Here is a 17,012-nt window from a genome sequence, read left to right on the forward strand (position 1 = left end):
ATGGCGGAGCCTCCTGGCCAAAAATACCACGGCCAACGCTGCCTTCTCTAGCGCCTGGTATCTCGTCTTCGCGCCTTGTAAGGCCTTGCTCACAAAATAGATGGGCTTTTGAATCTGATCCTGCTCCTGGACTAGCACAGAGCTGATAGCTCGCTCTGTCACTGCGAAGTACAGCCGGAGGGGCACGCCCGCTACTGGTTTGCAAAGGACTGGTGGCGTCGCCAAATACTCTTTCAACTTCCTGAAGGCCGCTTCACATTCGTCAGTCCATGCGAAGCGACTATTTCTTTTAAGGCACTGGAAATACGGGTGCCCCTTCTCTCCTCCAGCAAAGACAAACCTTGATAGTGCCGCCATACGCCCCGTCAGCTTCTGCACTTCCTTCACTGACGTCGGGCTTCGCATGGCGATGATTGCTGCACATTTATCGGGGTTCGCCTCTATTCCCCTCTTCGTGAGCATGAAACCTAGGAACTTACCGGCCTCTACCCCGAAGACACACTTCTCGGGGTTTAGCTTGAGGCGGTACTTGGATATAGTGACGAACAACTCCTCTAGGTCCGCCACGTGTTGTGCCCTATCCTTCGACGCTACTACCATATCATCCACGTAGGCGTACACATTCCTCCCTAACATGGGCGCTAGGACCTTGTCCATCAGCCTTTGGTAGGTGGCGCCCGCGTTTTTCAGCCCAAAAGGCATCACCTTGTAACAGTAACTGCTGGTCTCCGTCATGAACGCAGTTTTACTCTCATCTCGCGGGTGCATTTTGATCTGGTTGTATCCCGAGAATGCATCCAAGAAGCTAAGTACATTGCAACCGGAGGCGCTGTCCACCAACGCGTCGATGCTGGGTAGTGGGTACGAGTCCTTCGGGCACGCTTTATTTAAGTCTGTGAAGTCCACGCACATCCTCCACTTTCCATTCGCCTTCTTCACCAGGACAACGTTGGCCAACCATTCAGGGTATTGAATCTCCCTGATGTGACCAGCACTCAGCAGCTTCTGCGTTTCATCCCTTACCACCAGCTGCCTCTCTTCATTAAACTTTCTCCTTCTTTGGCGCACGGGGCGAACTGTGGCGTTCATGCTAAGGTGATGACATAGGAAATCAGGGTCGATGCCGGGCATATCCGAGGCAGACCATGCGAAAGCATCTAAGTGGCGTGAAATCACCTCTGCCACCTCCTCCTACTCCTCTTGGCTCAGCAAACGCCCTATCTTAAACGTTTTGCCACCAATCTCCCTCTCCACCACATTAGCCGCCTGCTGATCCCTGCTATTATCCTTAACGGGCGCCGCCTCTTCCATGGGCGCCGCGTCGTCAGGGCCCTCCTCCATGAGTGTGTCTGCCTTGGGCGTCGCCCCCACAGGTGTGCCTCGTCAGGCGTTGACCCAGCGGGCGTCGCCTCAATCATCGTCGTGTCTGCACTTGGCGGACGCTCAAACACCATGAACACGCCCCTCTTCGTTTTCAGGCTATTCTCATAACATTTTTGCGCTTCCTCCTGGTCCGACTTGATGACTATTACCTTGCCGCTGAGGTCTGGCAGCTTCATCTTCATATGGCGCGTGGAGGCTACTGCATGCAGCCTATTCAACGCCGGTCTACCCAACAAGATGTTGTAGGCGGAGTTGGCATTTACGACCAAGTACCGGATGCTTTCGGTACGCGAGGCCTCTCCATCTGTGATCGTTGTCCTCAGCTCCAAGTAGCTTCGGACTTCCACTTGGTTATCTGCAAACCCATATAGGCACCCTGTGTAGGGCCTCAGAAGGTCGGGAGACAACCGCAACTTGTTGAATGTCGATCAGAACATGACGTCTGCAGAACTTCCCTGGTCGACTAGAACCCTGTGCACCTTTCAGCCCGCCGTGACAACTGAAATGACCACGGGGTCATTGTCGTGCGGCACGACATCTCGCAGATCTGCCCTCGTGAACACGAGGTTTGACTCCCACGGATCACCTGAGATCCTCTCCTCAATTGAGTTGACCCCCCTCGCGTATTTCTTTTGATGGGAGGCGGTGGGTCCTCCGCCGGAAAAACCTCCAGCAATGGTGTGAACCTCGCCGAGAACAGGCATCTCGTGCGCTTGTTCCTCCGCTGGCGCCGGCAGGGCGGCGGTCGTGGCGGGTTCTGCGCCATAATCCTTCAGAAACCCGCTCTCACCAGCTCATCCAGCTGGTAACCCAGCGACAGGCAGTTATCGATGTGATGACCGAAAGCCTCGTGGAACTCACACCAAGAGTCCTTCCGAGGCCCTAACACCTTATCAGTATTCGTCGGTCGCCTCAACCTCTCGGCTATATTAGGCACGGCGATCAGGTCCTTCAACTCCACCACAAAGTTGTATCTCGCCGGCCTTGCCCTCTCTCTGACCGGGCGATCGCCTCCTGCTGGACCCCGGGGCTGGGGTTTTCTGGCCTCATAGGGGCGTCTCCCCTCTGGCTTCTTCCTCCCCGTCATGGTCTCGTTGACCCTGACGGGCTGAACTCGCGTCTGCACCCTCGGGCGTGAGGGTACAACACTGGTTCGCTTCTCGCACACCTCTCCTTCGGAGGCGATATGTTCCACCGCCCGACGCCGTATTTCAGCAAAGGTCCTTGGGCGATTGCGAATAATAGATTCGCAAAAAGGGTCGGGACACACGCCTTTCCTGAAGGCATACACAATCATAGGCTCCTCCGAAGTACCAACTTTAACTACTTGGGCCCCGAAGCGGTTGATGTATTCTTTTACGGTCTCCCCTTGATACTGTTTTACATCAAACAGGTCGTAGGAAACTGGTGGCGGGGCCTTGTTCGCCAAGTATTGCTCCATAAACAGCTGCGACAACTGCCGGAAGGAGGTGATATGGCCATTTGGAAGGCTAATGAACCAATCCATTGCCATCCCTGTCAACGTGCTCATAAAGAGCTTGCACCTCGCGGCATCGGAGCCGCCTACCAATACCATCTGCGTGTGGAAAGGAGTGAGATGCGCCTTGGGGTCCTCCATCCCGGTAAAGATCACCTTGGGCCCCGCGAACGTGTTGGGGATCACCGCATCCAGAATCTCCTGCGAGAAGGGTGTGGAAAACTCCCTTGGTGGGGTGAGACGCTCGGTCTCATCTTGTTCGCGTTGCCCTTGGTTATAGTTCAAATCCCGGCGCAACTCTTGATTCACGCGATGGAGCTCTTCGTTTCTCGCGCGCGAATCTGCGAGGTCCACCTGGATGCGTTCCTGTTCTATCCTCGACTCCGCCATCTCATCCTGCAGCCCCTGCATCATTTCTAGTACCTGCTGCATCGACATTTCCTCACTCGCCGTGCGTGGGGTACCTTGTCTAGTGGTAGCCGTCATTCTTCACTGTTTCCTCCAACTTCTGCCAACGTTATGGTGGCTCTGATAGATCTTCGTTGCTTGTGATGAGACTAATGTTTTAAATCGGCCCCACGGTGGGCGCCAAATGTTCCGGTCGGTTGACCTGGGACGTCTTTGTGCGCAACCTCACCCGTCAGCTAGGGACTCCTTCCCACTGGTTACCCGCGGATTCCTGCAAAGAAGGACAAAAGGGCGCCCTAACGGCCATTTGCACTCCGACGCTCAAGTCAGCTAGCAAGAAACACCAAAACTCTACACCTCCATATCGGAGTACCATGACTGGCACTCTAAAGGTGGTCTAATGAAACTGTGTATTGTGTATCTTTTCTCCCTCTGGCAAACAACCTCTCTCTCCCTAGTCCCTTGTGCGTAGTCTCAAGACTCGAGCAAGCAACTAGAGTGTACTCTGGGAAAATCTGTCAAAAGTTCGAACTCCGTTTCCAACATTCAAGGCGCTATTTAAACTACTCCCGCATTCAAAGCACCTTAAAGCGCATTTAATTATAAAACGTCCAGCGCATTTAAGACGTTCAAACCGCTTGGGAGCATTTATAGTACCTTAAATGCTCGAAATGTAAACTGTGTTAAAAAACTTTAATTACCTTGTACCTGACAAAAATGACGTTTCTATTCTGACTTGGCTGCTGTACACGTGGAGGGCCTCACAGCGCCGTGACCCCATCTGGGGTATTTCCTCGTGTGAGTCCTCCTACCTGGGAGTGCATCTGCATAAGGGGTGACTTTCTGGGTGCCAACTCATGCCCCAAACCTCTAGTCACTCACTTTGAGAACGTATCTACCTTCCTCTCGTACCCTGCACCTGGCTGCCCCCGGGCGTGACCCTTCTCATGAGTCGTAACTATCCCAAGGGCGTCTCTGGGGCGGCATGGGCACTTCACGAGTCAGATTGCTCTACACTGGCACTATTACTGTGGCCTTGAAGCCACCTTTCTCTTCTCTTTATTGCTACCCCGGGATATCAGGGTTTGAGGCCTTCCCACGGTGTCACTCCCTCCATGGTCTTTCCTACCCATGGGTATCGGGGAGCAACATTGTGATTGCCTTGCTCCTGTGACATTTGACCTTGGCGACGCCCTAGCTGGGCGACACCTTAACTCGGCGATGCCTTCACCTAGGCGACGCCTTACCTTGGCGACGCTTCCTCTCGGCGACGCCCCGCCTCGGTGATGCTTGCACTTGGCGTCTCCTCACCTAGGCGACGCCTTATGTTGACTTTGACCCCGACGTTGACTTTGACCTTGACTTTGTCAACGCCCGGATACGGGACGGTAGAGCCTCCATTAAAGGTTTGAAGGAAATGTGTTAAATGCGCCTTAAAGCGCCTTAAATGCACTTTAAGACGTGTTTAATGCAGGATGGCATTAAAGGGGTTTTGAACGTTCGAAACAAGGATCGGACTTTTTGGCAAATTTTCCCTAGAACATACTCTAGTTGTTTGCTCGAGTCCTCAGGCTACGCACAAGGGACTAGAGAAGAATTGTTTGCCAGAACCAGAAAACAGCACACAAAATACAGTTCTTTACCACCTTCAGAATGCCTTTGACGGTGCTTCGATACGAAGGTGCAGAGTTTTGGTGTTTCTTGTTAGCTGACTTGAGCGTCGGAGTGCAAACGGCCGCTAGGGCGCCCATTTGTTCACTTCTTTGCAGGTGTTCGCAGATTACCAGAAAGGGGTGACCTAGCAGACGGGCAAGGTTGCACAGAAAGACGTACCTCGGTCAACCGGCAGGAACACTATTTAATGATTTTCTTCTAGTGTTGGGTAGAGGTTTGTTGGCTCTATATTAACTAATCACTAATTGTAAGAATTAATGGCCTCAACAAGAGGGGAGAGCGAGGGGGTGAATTGTTTAAGTAAATTTTTTCGCAAATACTGGCTAAGAATGAAGATTGATGATGATTTACAGATCAATGAATCAGAGTTATATGCAGTCCCCAGAAAACCACTGGTATTCCACTAGGTAACCAACAACTGATTACAACACACCACAACCTCAAAGAGGTGATCTTGACCACTCAAGAACACACATCCTCTTTGACTTCACACATAGCCAGAACAACCCTCTAACTTTACAGATACACAGATTACAAATATTCAACCTGAAAAACAATAACAAGAGAATATGGAACAGATTATACCTGATTACATGAAATCACAGCTGCTCCTAATCCACTCTTTAATCAATTCACAACTCTAGGCAATCTTGCTTTCTTGAATCCAAACTTTCACGAAAACTTGTCTGAATCACTTTTCTCTCACTTTAAAATAGGAAGTGTAATCACAACTTTATAGCTCATCAAACTAGCCGTTTTAATCAGTTAAACATGAGCCAAAACAGTTTGTAAATAACTGAAAACAAATATAACATATTTATGAAAAGTTGTTAAGAAATTCGAAAAGCTGTTAAGAAATTCAAAAATCAACCTGTTGAAATGTCGATTTAACCGATTGAATTAGTTTAACAGTTAAGCCAACCAAAACCTAAACAGTTTTGTTCCCTCCGGTTGACCAGGGTTGTCTTTACGCGTGGTTTGTCCTCACGAGCTAGGGCAACTTCGTTCTGCTCCGTCCGTGGGTACCTGAAAAGAAGTGAACAAAGGGGCGCCCTCGCGGCCATTTGCACTCCGACAATCAAGTCAGCTGGCGAGAAACATCAAAGGGTGACGCACCTCCGTACCGAACACCGTGACTGGATGCTCTGAAGGTGGTTGAAATACTGAATAGCTAGTACTGTGTAACTAATGTTGTGTTGCCCTAATTGTCTGTGCATACAGTGGGTGCGCCATGAAACAGCTAGGGTTTTTGGGCTTTGTGTAAACTTTGAGAAATAGGTTAAAACTCGGATCCCTTTCAAATATCCCAAGGCCCCTTTTTATACACCTCCTGCATTTAAAGCGCATTGAAAGCGTATAAAAATGTGCCTTGAAACATTTGATACGTAAACTAAATTAACGCGTACCTTAGCAAACTTTCACTAAAACATCGATGAACGCGTGTTCTTCTGACTTGATCGCTATTCTACGCAGAGGGCCTCACAGCGCCGTAACCCAATTTAGGGTTATTCCATTGTGTGAGTCTTCTTTCCTCGAAGTGCATCTGGCGCATGGGGTGGCTCTCTAGGTGTCAACTCATGCACCCCCCCCCAACCTCTAGTCATTCGCCCTGGGAGTGTATCTACCTTCCTCTCGCAGCATGCACCTGGTTCACCCCCGGGCATGACCCTCTCATGGGTCGTATCTATCCCGGGGGTCTCCTTGAAGTGGCGTGGGTACTTCACGAGTCAGGTTATTCCTTACTGGTACTATAACTATGGCCTTGAAGCCACCTTTCTCTTTTCTTTGTTACTGCTCTGGGCCATGTCTTAACCTGGCGACGCTTCAATCTGGCGACGCCTAACCTGGCGACGCCTTACTTCGGCGGTGCCCCAATCTGGCGACGCCTCATCTTGGCGACGCCTAACCTGGCGACGCCTTATCCTAGCGATGCCCACACCTGGCGACGCCTCAAGCGGTCAATTCGTTGACTTTCTTCCTTGGGTCCCTTGAGGGGCCCCACCATACGTTGACTTTTACTTTGACTTTGACTTTGGTCAACGCCCGGGGACAGGACGGTACACAAGCCCCCCAGTCTTGAGCTGATACTTGTTTTCAGCAAAAGACTAAGGCCTCGCCCTATTGTCCATGTGGCACTCTGATGACGTGGCATTTCCTGAGTGGCTGACGTGACATTCCCTTGAGCGGCTGACGTGACATTCCCTTGAGCAGTGGACGTGACACGTCTTGAACGTCTGACGATGTAACATTCTCTGAGCGGGAAAAGTGACGCTTTGGGTCATGCTTTAATCTCTTGACACGTGGCTCGATCGTATGGCCAACGCTTGGTGCCTCTTGCCCTTCAAGTTAGCGCTCAATCTCTCGACACGTGGCTCAATCGCACGGTCCTAATCCAGCGCCTCTTGCGCTTCAGTCGTAACGTTTAAGTCTTCGAAATCCCGCGCTTCAACTACTGTTCTATTCTCTCGTGCGCTCTTCTTCACTGTTCATTCTTCTTTTCTCTGAAGTTCTCGCGATCCTTCCCCTCTTCGTTCACAAAGCTCGTCCCCTTCCACTTCCAAATCACGAAAGGTACGGTTTTTCTACTCTGATTCCCCTTGCACTTTACTGTATTGAATTCATAACTGTCTGGCTTGTTTATTTCTTCTGCATTTCTTTGTTCTTCCCCTTTCCTCTGCTTTCTCATTCTTCCCTCTTTTCTGGATTTCTTGCGTGGGTAGGGTTTTTCTAGGGTTTCTCTTCCCCTTTCTGTCTTAACCTCATTCGCTGAACCCTTCCTCTTCTTCATTCTTCAGCTCTCCTTATCAAACTATGGCGCGTACAAAAACAACGCCCAATCCTCCCCCAAAGGTCGACTATAAGGCTCAGTACCCCTGGTCCTCAGACGAGTCTTGGCTGAGTGTACTAGCCTAACAACCGTAGAAGACATGGTGAAACACCAAGGTGACCCACATTTATACAACTTTAACGCCTTCTGTAGCACCCACGACTCCCACATCTCTGTTTGCCATGGCACCCCTGGGGAACCAGTCTGTGTGGACAACCAGTTCAATGGCAGGAAACCCTTCATCTTTACGTACCAAGCGGTTTTCAAGCGCGTTGGTGTGCGCCTTCCCTTCACGTCCTTTGAGAGGGAGTTACTCACCGAGATTAACACAGCCCCTGCCCAGCTACATCCCAACGGCTGGGCCTATGTCAGGGCTTTTCAAATTCTATGTGGGCACCTGGGCGTCCCACCTTCAATGGACGTTTTCCTTCATTTCTTTGAAGTGAAGAAGCAGGGGAAGAGTCTCTGGGTAAGCTTCTCTGGGATTGCCGGAAGAATCCTCCTAACCCTCTTCCAGAACTCCTTCAAGGGTTGGAAAGGCCTCTTTTTCAGGGTGCGTGCGAACAAGCGCAACCCCATAGCTCTTGATGGTTCCCCCTGTACTGGACGGAAAAACCCAAACTGGTCAAACCCAAATCTTTGGACGAGCTGTCTTGCCTTAATACTAGAGTTGGTATTCTGTACTCCAAATTTTCGCGTTAATATCAGCCCTAACCTTTGTTGCTTGATTTGTTTGGTGCAGCGTCAGTGATGGATTCCGTCACGCTCGTTTTGAGGCAAAGGGCGGCGCCTCCAGCACTTCCCCTATCCAGTCCAATCTGTTGCCACCATCTCCACTACCCCATGCTGCCGAAACACCCAGCTCTCCCCATTCCCTACAAACACCAAACTCTCCTCTCACCCTCAAAACACTCAAATCACCCCCTCCCATTGCTGCAGTCCCACTGGCTGTAGCTAGCACTCCTCCTACAGCCCCCCTTGACAAGGGCAAGAGGGTGCTCACCATTTCCTTTGAGGATGAAGACTCAGATGTGGGACCTGCCTATAAGAGGAGGAGGTCGAACCGTATTGTTTACTCACGCTCCCCTTTGCCTTCGCATTGGGGTTCATTGATGAACAACCCTCCCAGTGCCACGTCCCCCTCGCCATCTCCCTCGCCACTAACAGTTCAAGAAGAGGGGGTGGTGGAGTCTGTTCCTTTACCAACACCAATACCAACACCAACACCAACTGCAACACCAACTCTGACACCAACTCCCACACCAACTCCGATACCAGCCGCCCCAACACCTGCCCCAGAGCTTATAGCGATTCCTCCTCCCATCATGCAGCTGATGAGGGGTTTCAATGAGAGGCTGTCGCTAGGGGAGTCTTCCGGAGTGCCACGGTCAGAAGGCATGCCTTATTATCTGGGGGCCTTCTTGGTTGTCGCCCTTGAGTGGCGCACCCAAGCAAAGTCCAAGGCTGACGAGGCACGCACCCTCCAAACTCTCCGACAGGAAGTGGCTACCCTGAAGGAAGAAAAGGAGAGCCTGTGCCGCAGTTGGGCGTGCCAAGAGGAGGTTTATAAAGCCTCTTTGAGAAGTGCCCGAGAGGTCAATGCGGAAGCCTGCAAACGCCTACATGACATAGGGCAGGCTGGCACTGAGCTCCTTGCACAGGTCGCGTCTCTCCAATCCAAAATCGTAGCTCTTGAAGCGGCGATGCGAGCTTCCGAGGCACAACATAAACGACTTACTTATCAATGCGCTGCCCGGGAGCAATCGCTGGAGAAGACCGAGGGGGAGCTAGCTGAACAGATGGAAAAGCTCAACCTTCTCCAAACTGAGCATGGTCAGTTCTAGACTGAATTGAACAGGCTTCAGGTGGAGAAGGAGGTTCTTGAGAAGCAGCTAGCCTCCGGGGACTCCACGATCGAGGAGCTAGAGAGAGCCAAGAAAAAGCTTATTGCGGAGAGGGAAATTCAGGACTCCACCTTCAAAAAACTGGAGCAGGCCAAAGGGAAACTTATCGACGATATGTCCGATACCTTTGCAGTGGGTTTCAAGGAGGCCCTAACTCAAGCCGCCTGCGAAAACCCGGGGATTGACACCTCCAACTGCAGCCCTTTCAGCCATATTGTCGATGGGAAGGTTGTCCCCCTCGACCTCGGGGAGTGAACTCATGCATATCTTGAACCCTTTCCCTGTAACTTGTGCTTATACATATGAATTTATTTGGAACTCTGACAATTGGCCCTTGTTTAAATACTTATTCAACTTTTATCTTTACATCCTTGTTTGCTTTAACTTCTTTTGCACGTTTTATCTGTTTATGTCTTCTTTACTATATCGAATGCGTTTCCCTCGATACATTTCTTCATCGTTTCACCTTTAACTCTTTAGGTAGCACGCGACTTCTTCTCTTGTTCTTTCTTTCTAAGTCGTATCGCCTACCCTTCTCTTGGTCTCTTCACTCATAAATTGGGTTGGCCTTCATATCTGCGAGGAGTCTTCCTCATGAAGGCGTCGCTTGCCCCGCCATTGCCCAAAAAGGCAAAGGAGGATTTAGTTTTTTGTACTTTCTGGCCTCTGACACTTGTGGTTTCACGTTTCTTCTTCTTGCTCTCCGATTTTCTCTGGCCTTCTGGGCTCGTGAAAGTTTTCAGTTTGCTCTCTACCTTACCTGTTTCGAGCCCCTAGGCGCTTAATACCAAAGGTCGCGCTCTCATCTCTGTTCTGGCCTCGACATCGCTCAAGGGCGAGGAGGACTTACCTTTGCCTGTACTGGTGTCCACGCTCGAGGAGAGACCTGCTCTGGGTGTCCTCAGCATACCTATACACATTGGACAACAGTCGTGCTCTGGTGCCCACGCCTATGGAGAGGCCTATACAACAGCACCGCATCATCCATGAAGTGTCTAAAACACCAGGGCAGCTTTAGCCCTTATCTCTTTACGTTTGGTGCCCACGCCTGAAGAGAGGCCTACTACAGTGGCGCCGCATCGTCCTCAGGGTGTCTAAAGCACCAAACACCGAGGCTAGCTATTCATACCTGAGGAGGGGGCGTCCCGAAGGAATCCCTTAACCCCTGCTCAGGGACTAGATACCCAGATTTTAACTTACACTAACATCTGGTACCAGGGCTAGTTATTCATACTTGAGGAGGGGGCGTCCTGAAGGAATCCCTTAACCCCTGCTCAAGGACTAGGCATCCGGGTTTTAACTTACACTGACATCTGCTACCGGGGCTAGCTATTCATACTTGAGGAGGAGGCGTCCCGAAGGAATCCCTTAACCCCTGCTCAAGGACTAGGCGCCCGGGTTTTAACTTACACTCCACATACCTGTTATCTTGCTTTGCGTCTGACCTCCGCCTCTTTATCTAGCGATAGGCGCCTGGGTTTTAACTTACACTCCACATACCTGTTATCTTGCTTTGCGTCTGACCTCCGCCTCTTTATCTGGCGATGCCTGCTTCTGGCAAAGCGTTATCTTGGCGACGCCTCATCTTGGCGACGCCTCATCTTTGTCTTTGCTCCTTTGATATTTGATCTTTGATCTTACGTGAAAGGGGAAAACTAAGGCAAGAATATCTTAAACTTTTCTTTTCTTTATTTGGGTGACCTCGTTAAAAAACCCCCAGGAGGGAAAAAGAGTGTCCCCTTTACAAAATTTCAACTGAAATAAAACTTTAAATTCGCCGCATTCCAACTACGTGGGATGGGGCCTCCTTCTAGAGTCTCTAACTTATATGAACCATTCCCTTTGGCTTTAATTACTCTGAACGGTCCAGTCCACTTGGGAGACAACTTGTTTTCCCACTCGTAAGGGTGAGCCTTCCCCATGACCAGATCATCAACCTGAAATTGTCGCAACTTCACCTTAGAGCTGTACTGACGCTCTACTCTTCTCTTCACAGCCTCAGCCTTAATTCTCGCCTCTTCTCTAGCTTTGTCTATCAGATCCAGGTTCACCTTCCTTTCTTCGTTGGACTCTTCTGCCACGACGAGGCGAGCTCTCGTGGATCTCTACTGGGATCATGGCGTCCGACCCATACACTATGCTGAAATGCGTCTCCGTGGTGGATGATTCAGGTGTGGTGTGGTAAGCCCATACGATCCTTGGTACTTTTTTTGCCCACGCCCCTTTAGCCTTCTCTAATCTGCGTTTCAAACCCCTCAACAAAACTTTGTTTGCTGACTCGACCTGCCCATTCGTCTGGGGGTCTTCGACTGATGCAAACACCTGCTTAATTCCTACTTCTGTACATAGCTTCCCCAACTGTTGGCTCGTGAACTGGGTGCCATTGTCTGAAATGAGACGCCTCGGCACCCCAAAACGACACACAATGTTCTTCCAAACAAAGTGATGTACCTTGTGCGCAGTGATTTGTGCCACTGGTTCTGCCTCTATCCACTTGGTGAAGTATTCGATGGCAATGATCAAGTACTTCATCTGCTTTATCGCCAATGGGAACGGGCCTAAGATATCAATTCCCCAAGTATGGAAAGGCCATGGGTTGTATATGGATCTCAGTTCCTCTGGCGACGCCTTGTGCCAATCAGCGTGCATCTGACACTGCTTGCAACGCTGGGCGTATCGCACGCAGTCCTCTCTTACTGTTGGCCAGAAAAACCCTGCACGTATTACTTTGGATGCCAAGGATCTTCCTCCCACGTGACTCCCACAAATACCTTCGTGGAGTTTAACCATTATCTTGGTGCACTCGTCGCCACTTACGCACGTCAAGATATGGTGCGTGAACCCGTGTCTGAATAATATCCCATCCACTAAGGTGTACCTAGCGGCGTTCCTCTTAATTTTCTTGCCTTCTTCTGGTTCCACTGGGAGGATTCCGTCCGCTAGGTATCGCCTGTAAGGGGTCATCCATGTGTCGCCTTCCTCCAAAGCACATACCTGTATGCCTTTTTCTTCTTCTGGCGAGGTCGCGTAAGTACTGATGCAGGGTGCCCTCGCCATATCTTGACTCAGAGAGCGATGGCTCCTTGGCACTCCTCTTGCTGTACTAATGTGAAGGACATCCACTCTGTTGTCCGCTACAAACTTTCGCGCCGTTTTGAGGGTCTCTTGGATGACAGTCCTCTGCCTTCCCTCCTTGCCTGAGCTGGCCTTCTTGGCGAGCAGGTCAGCTCTAGCATTCTGCTCCCTAGGGACATGCACCAGCTCAAACGCAGTGAAAGCTCTCTTTAACACCTCGACGTACCTCAAATATAAGCCATCTGTGGATCCTTTGCCTAATACTCCCCCGTTACTTGCCCTATGACCAACTGTGAGTCACTCTTTGCTAGGAGGTTCTGAGCACCCATTTCTTTAGCCAACAGCATCCCAGCAATCAACGCCTCGTACACTGTCTGGTTGTTGCTTGCTTTGAAGGCAAAGCGTAAAGCTTGCTCGATCAACACGCCATTAGGGCCCTCCAAGATTATTCTCGCGCCACTCCCTTGCTGGTTGGAAGATCCACCCACTGAGAGCATCCACTGTGACCCTAACTCCTCCTCTTGAAGGTCTCCTCCTGGCGAGAGTTCCGCCACGAAGTCAGCATAGACTTGCCCTTTGATGGACCCCCTGGGTTCATACTGGATATCAAACTCCGACAGCTCTGTCGCCCAGTGAACCATCCTCCCTGCTACATCTGGCTTTTGAAGCAGTTTCTAGATGGGGAGGTTTGTCATCACCACTACTGTGAAGCTGTGGAAATAGTGGCGGAGCCTTCGGGCTGAGAACACCACTGCTAGTGCCGCCTTCTCTAGTGACTGGTACCTCAATTCTGGGCCTTGCAAGGCCTTGCTTACGAAGTAGATGGGCTTCTGCACTTGGTCTTGCTCCTGGACCAGCACAGAATGGCCCACTCTGTTACCGCAAAGTATAATCGGAGGGGGACGCCTACTTGTGGCTTGCAAAGCACCGGTGGCGTTGCCACGTACTCCTTTAACTTGAGAAACGCTGCTTCACACTCATCCGTCCATGCAAAACGGCTATTCCTCTTGAGGCATTGGAAATAAGGGTGGCCTTTCTCCCCTCCAGCGGACACAAACCTGGACAAAGATGCCATCCTTCCAGTCAATTGATGGACTTCTCTTACTGAGGTTGGGCTCCTCATGGCAATGATAGCTGCACACTTATCGGGGTTCGCCTCTATTCCCCTTTCGGTGAGCATAAATCCCAAGAACTTCCCTCCTTCCACGCCAAAAATGCACTTTTCTGAGTTTAATTTGAGGCGATACTTTGATATGGTAGCAAACAGCTCTTCTAGATCCGCTGCGTGCTGCCCTCTCTCGTGTGAAGTCACCACCATGTCATCTACGTAGTCCTGCACGTTCCTTCCCAGTATGGGTGCAAGGACTTTGTCCATGAGCCTCTGGTAGGTGGCGCCTGCATTTTTCAACCCAAATGGCATCACTTTGTAAGAGTAACTGTTCGTCTCTGTCATGAACGCCGTTTTTCTCTCGTCCCTGGGATGCATCATGATGTGATTCTAACCTGAGAATGCATCCAAGAAACTCAACATCTTGCAACCCGAGGCGTTATCCACTAATGCGTCGATGTTGGGCAGTGGATACGAATCTTTGGGGCATGCCTTGTTCAGATCTGTGAAGTCAACGCACATCCTCCATTTCCCATTCGCCTTCTTCACTAGAACTACGTTGGCCAGCCACTCAGGGTATTGTATCTCCCTGATGTGCCCAGTGCTTAGCAGCTTCTGCTTCTCTTCCTTCACGACGAGGCATCGTTCTTCGTTGAACTTTCTCCTTCTTTGTCGCACAGGGCGAACCTTGGCGTCCATGGTAAGATGGTGGCACAAAAAATCTAGGTCGATGCCTGGCATGTCCGCCGCAGTCCACGCGAATGCATCTAGGTGGCGCAAGATCATCGCAACTACCTATTCTCGTTCCTACAGGCTCAAGAAGCGTCCTAATTTGAACACCTTACCCCTTATCTATCTTTCCACCACGTTGTCTACTGGTTGGGGTTGCTCATTCTGCACGTTCTCTGAGCGGGACTCATTCATGGAGTCCTCTTCTATAGGCGTCGCCCTATCGGATGCATTGGGCATCGCCTCCTCTGACTCTTCTTCCGTGGGCGAGGCCTCTCCGTATACTTCTTCCATTGGCGAGGCATCACTGTATCTTTCTTCTGTGCGTGCATCTTCTATAGGCGTCGTCCCTGCATGTATGGCCTCGACAAGCGTGGACTCTGCGGGCGTTGCCTCCTACACTAGTTCTAACTCTACTTGCGAACCTAAAACTGGTGGTCGTTCAATCACCATGACCACGCCTCTCTTCGTCTTCAGGCTATTTTCATAGCACTTACGGGCTTCTTCCTGATCTGACTTGATTACGATTACTTTGCCACTAAGATCTGGTAGCTTCATCTTCATGTGGCGTGTGGAGGACACTGCCCTTAATCTGTTCAAGGCAGGTCTTCCTAACAAGATGTTGTAGGCTGAGTTGGCGTTAACCACCAAGTACCGAATGCTCTCGGTGCGCGACGCCGCTCCATCAGTGAACGTCGTCCTCAGTTCCAGGTAACCACGTACCTCCACTAGGTTATCTGCAAACCCATACAAGCATCCAATACAGGGTCTCAGCAGGTCGGGGGATAACTGTAGCTTGTTGAAGGTCGACCAAAACATGACGTCTGCAGAACTGCCTTGGTCGACGAGAACCCTATGTACTTTTCTTCCTGCTGTGACTATTGAAATGACCACGGGGTCATTATCATGTGGGATGACATCCCGCAGGTCAGCCCTTGTGAAAACTAGGTCTGACTCCCATGTGTCATCCGGAAATTCCACGGCAACTAAACTTACCGACTTCAAATATTTCTTACGTTGAGAGGCGGTGGGTCCTCCTCCGGAAAAGCCGCCAGAAATTGTGTGTACTTCTCCGTGAATCGGTATTTCGTGCGCTTGACCTTCCTCTGGTGTCGCCGTGGCCGTTGTTGTAGTAGACCCGGCGAGATAATCTTTTAGGAAAGCATTCTTCACAAGCTCATCCAACTTATAGCCCAGCGCCAAGCAGTTGTTAATAGGGTTCCCAAACGCCTCGTGAAACTCGCACCACGACTCCTTGTGGGGTCCCAACACTTTGTCAGACTTCACCGTTGGCCTCAACCTGTCAGCTATGTTGGCCACAACGATGAGGTCTTTAAGTTCCACCACTAATTGTGCCTTAGAGGTCTATTTCCCTCTCTCCTTCCTTCTGCTCGACCCCTAGGCTGAGCCCTCCTTGCCTCATAGGTGCGCTTCCTGTCTTGGTTCTTTCTTTCTGTGGCGGCTTCGTGGACCCTAGCAGGTTGTGTGTGCATTTGCGCTCTTGGGCGTGTGGGTGCAGCAGTCGTGCACTTCTCGTATGACTCACCCTCAGAGGCAATATGTTCTACCGCCCGACGCCTTACTTTAGCAAAAGTCTTGGGGCAGCTGCGATTGAGTGACTTGCTAAAGGACCCAGGACACACCCCTTTCCTGAATGCGTACACGATCATGGGTTCGTCTGTGGTACCCACCTTCACCACCTGCACCCCGAAGCGGGTTATGTACTCTTTCAGGGTCTCACCTTTATACTGCTTCACATCGAATAGGTCGTACGAAACTGGGGGTGGGGCCCTGTTGGCTAGATACTGCTCTTTGAATAGTCGCGAGAGCTGTGTGAAAGACGTGATGTGACCCTCTGGGAGGCTGATGAACCAATCCATGGCCATCCCAGTCAAAGTGCTCATGAAGAGTTTGCACCTTACGGCATCAGAACCGCCTACCAGCATCATCTGCGTGTGGAACGCAGTGAGGTGCGCCTCAGGGTCCTCCATCCCTGTGAAGGTTACTTTGGGCCTGATGGAGATCAAGCTCAAGAGGACATGGAGGCCAATCAACAAGATCAAGAAGAGGTAGAGGCACAAATGGAGGACGCCCATGGAGGTCAAAGCCCACCTCAAAGGATTACAAGAAGCATGTTCAAAGCTTTAGGAGCTAGGGGACATTTATTTTCTCTTTTTGTAATTTCTTTAGTTGAAGGTGCTTAGAGCGAAACATTAGAAACTTCTTTTGTTATAGCATCTTTTAGGCTTTAGTTAGGAGCTTTAGGAGGGGGGGTGCATTAGTAGATAGGTGTAGGAGTAGAATAGGAGGTGCCAAAGTGAAGGAAGAGGTCACACCTTCCTCATGCATAGGTTTAGGCGCCGGTTTTGAATAAGTTTAGGAGGGAATTTTGAATTCTCTTAGCTTTGATTTTCAGCAACTTAAGCT

General features: G+C 50.6%; 1 protein-coding gene across 1 annotated transcript; it reads right to left on the reverse strand.

Moving 5' to 3' along the window:
- Positions 1–14,981: 14,981 nt before the first annotated feature.
- LOC137836542 (uncharacterized) lies at positions 14,982–16,471 on the reverse strand. Its single transcript, XM_068645211.1, has 2 exons — positions 16,132–16,471; positions 14,982–15,916 (listed from the first exon to the last, which is right to left on the reverse strand). The coding sequence occupies exons 1-2, from the start codon at positions 16,469–16,471 to the stop codon at positions 14,982–14,984; spliced, it is 1,275 nt and encodes a 424-aa protein (XP_068501312.1).
- Positions 16,472–17,012: the final 541 nt, after the last annotated feature.

This window comes from Phaseolus vulgaris, chromosome 11 (assembly GCF_000499845.2).
Source record: "Phaseolus vulgaris cultivar G19833 chromosome 11, P. vulgaris v2.0, whole genome shotgun sequence".
Taxonomy (NCBI): domain Eukaryota; kingdom Viridiplantae; phylum Streptophyta; class Magnoliopsida; order Fabales; family Fabaceae; genus Phaseolus; species Phaseolus vulgaris.

Bases quoted from the DNA above. Each gene is read 5' to 3' on its own strand.
- LOC137836542 (XM_068645211.1), bottom strand. From the start codon at position 16,471: ATGGCCATGGATTGGTTCATCAGCCTCCCAGAGGGTCACATCACGTCT. The intron at 15,917-16,131 runs GTGAGTCATACG...TGGAACTTAAAG, and splicing joins AGAACATATTGCCTCTGAGG to ACCTCATCGTTGTGGCCAAC.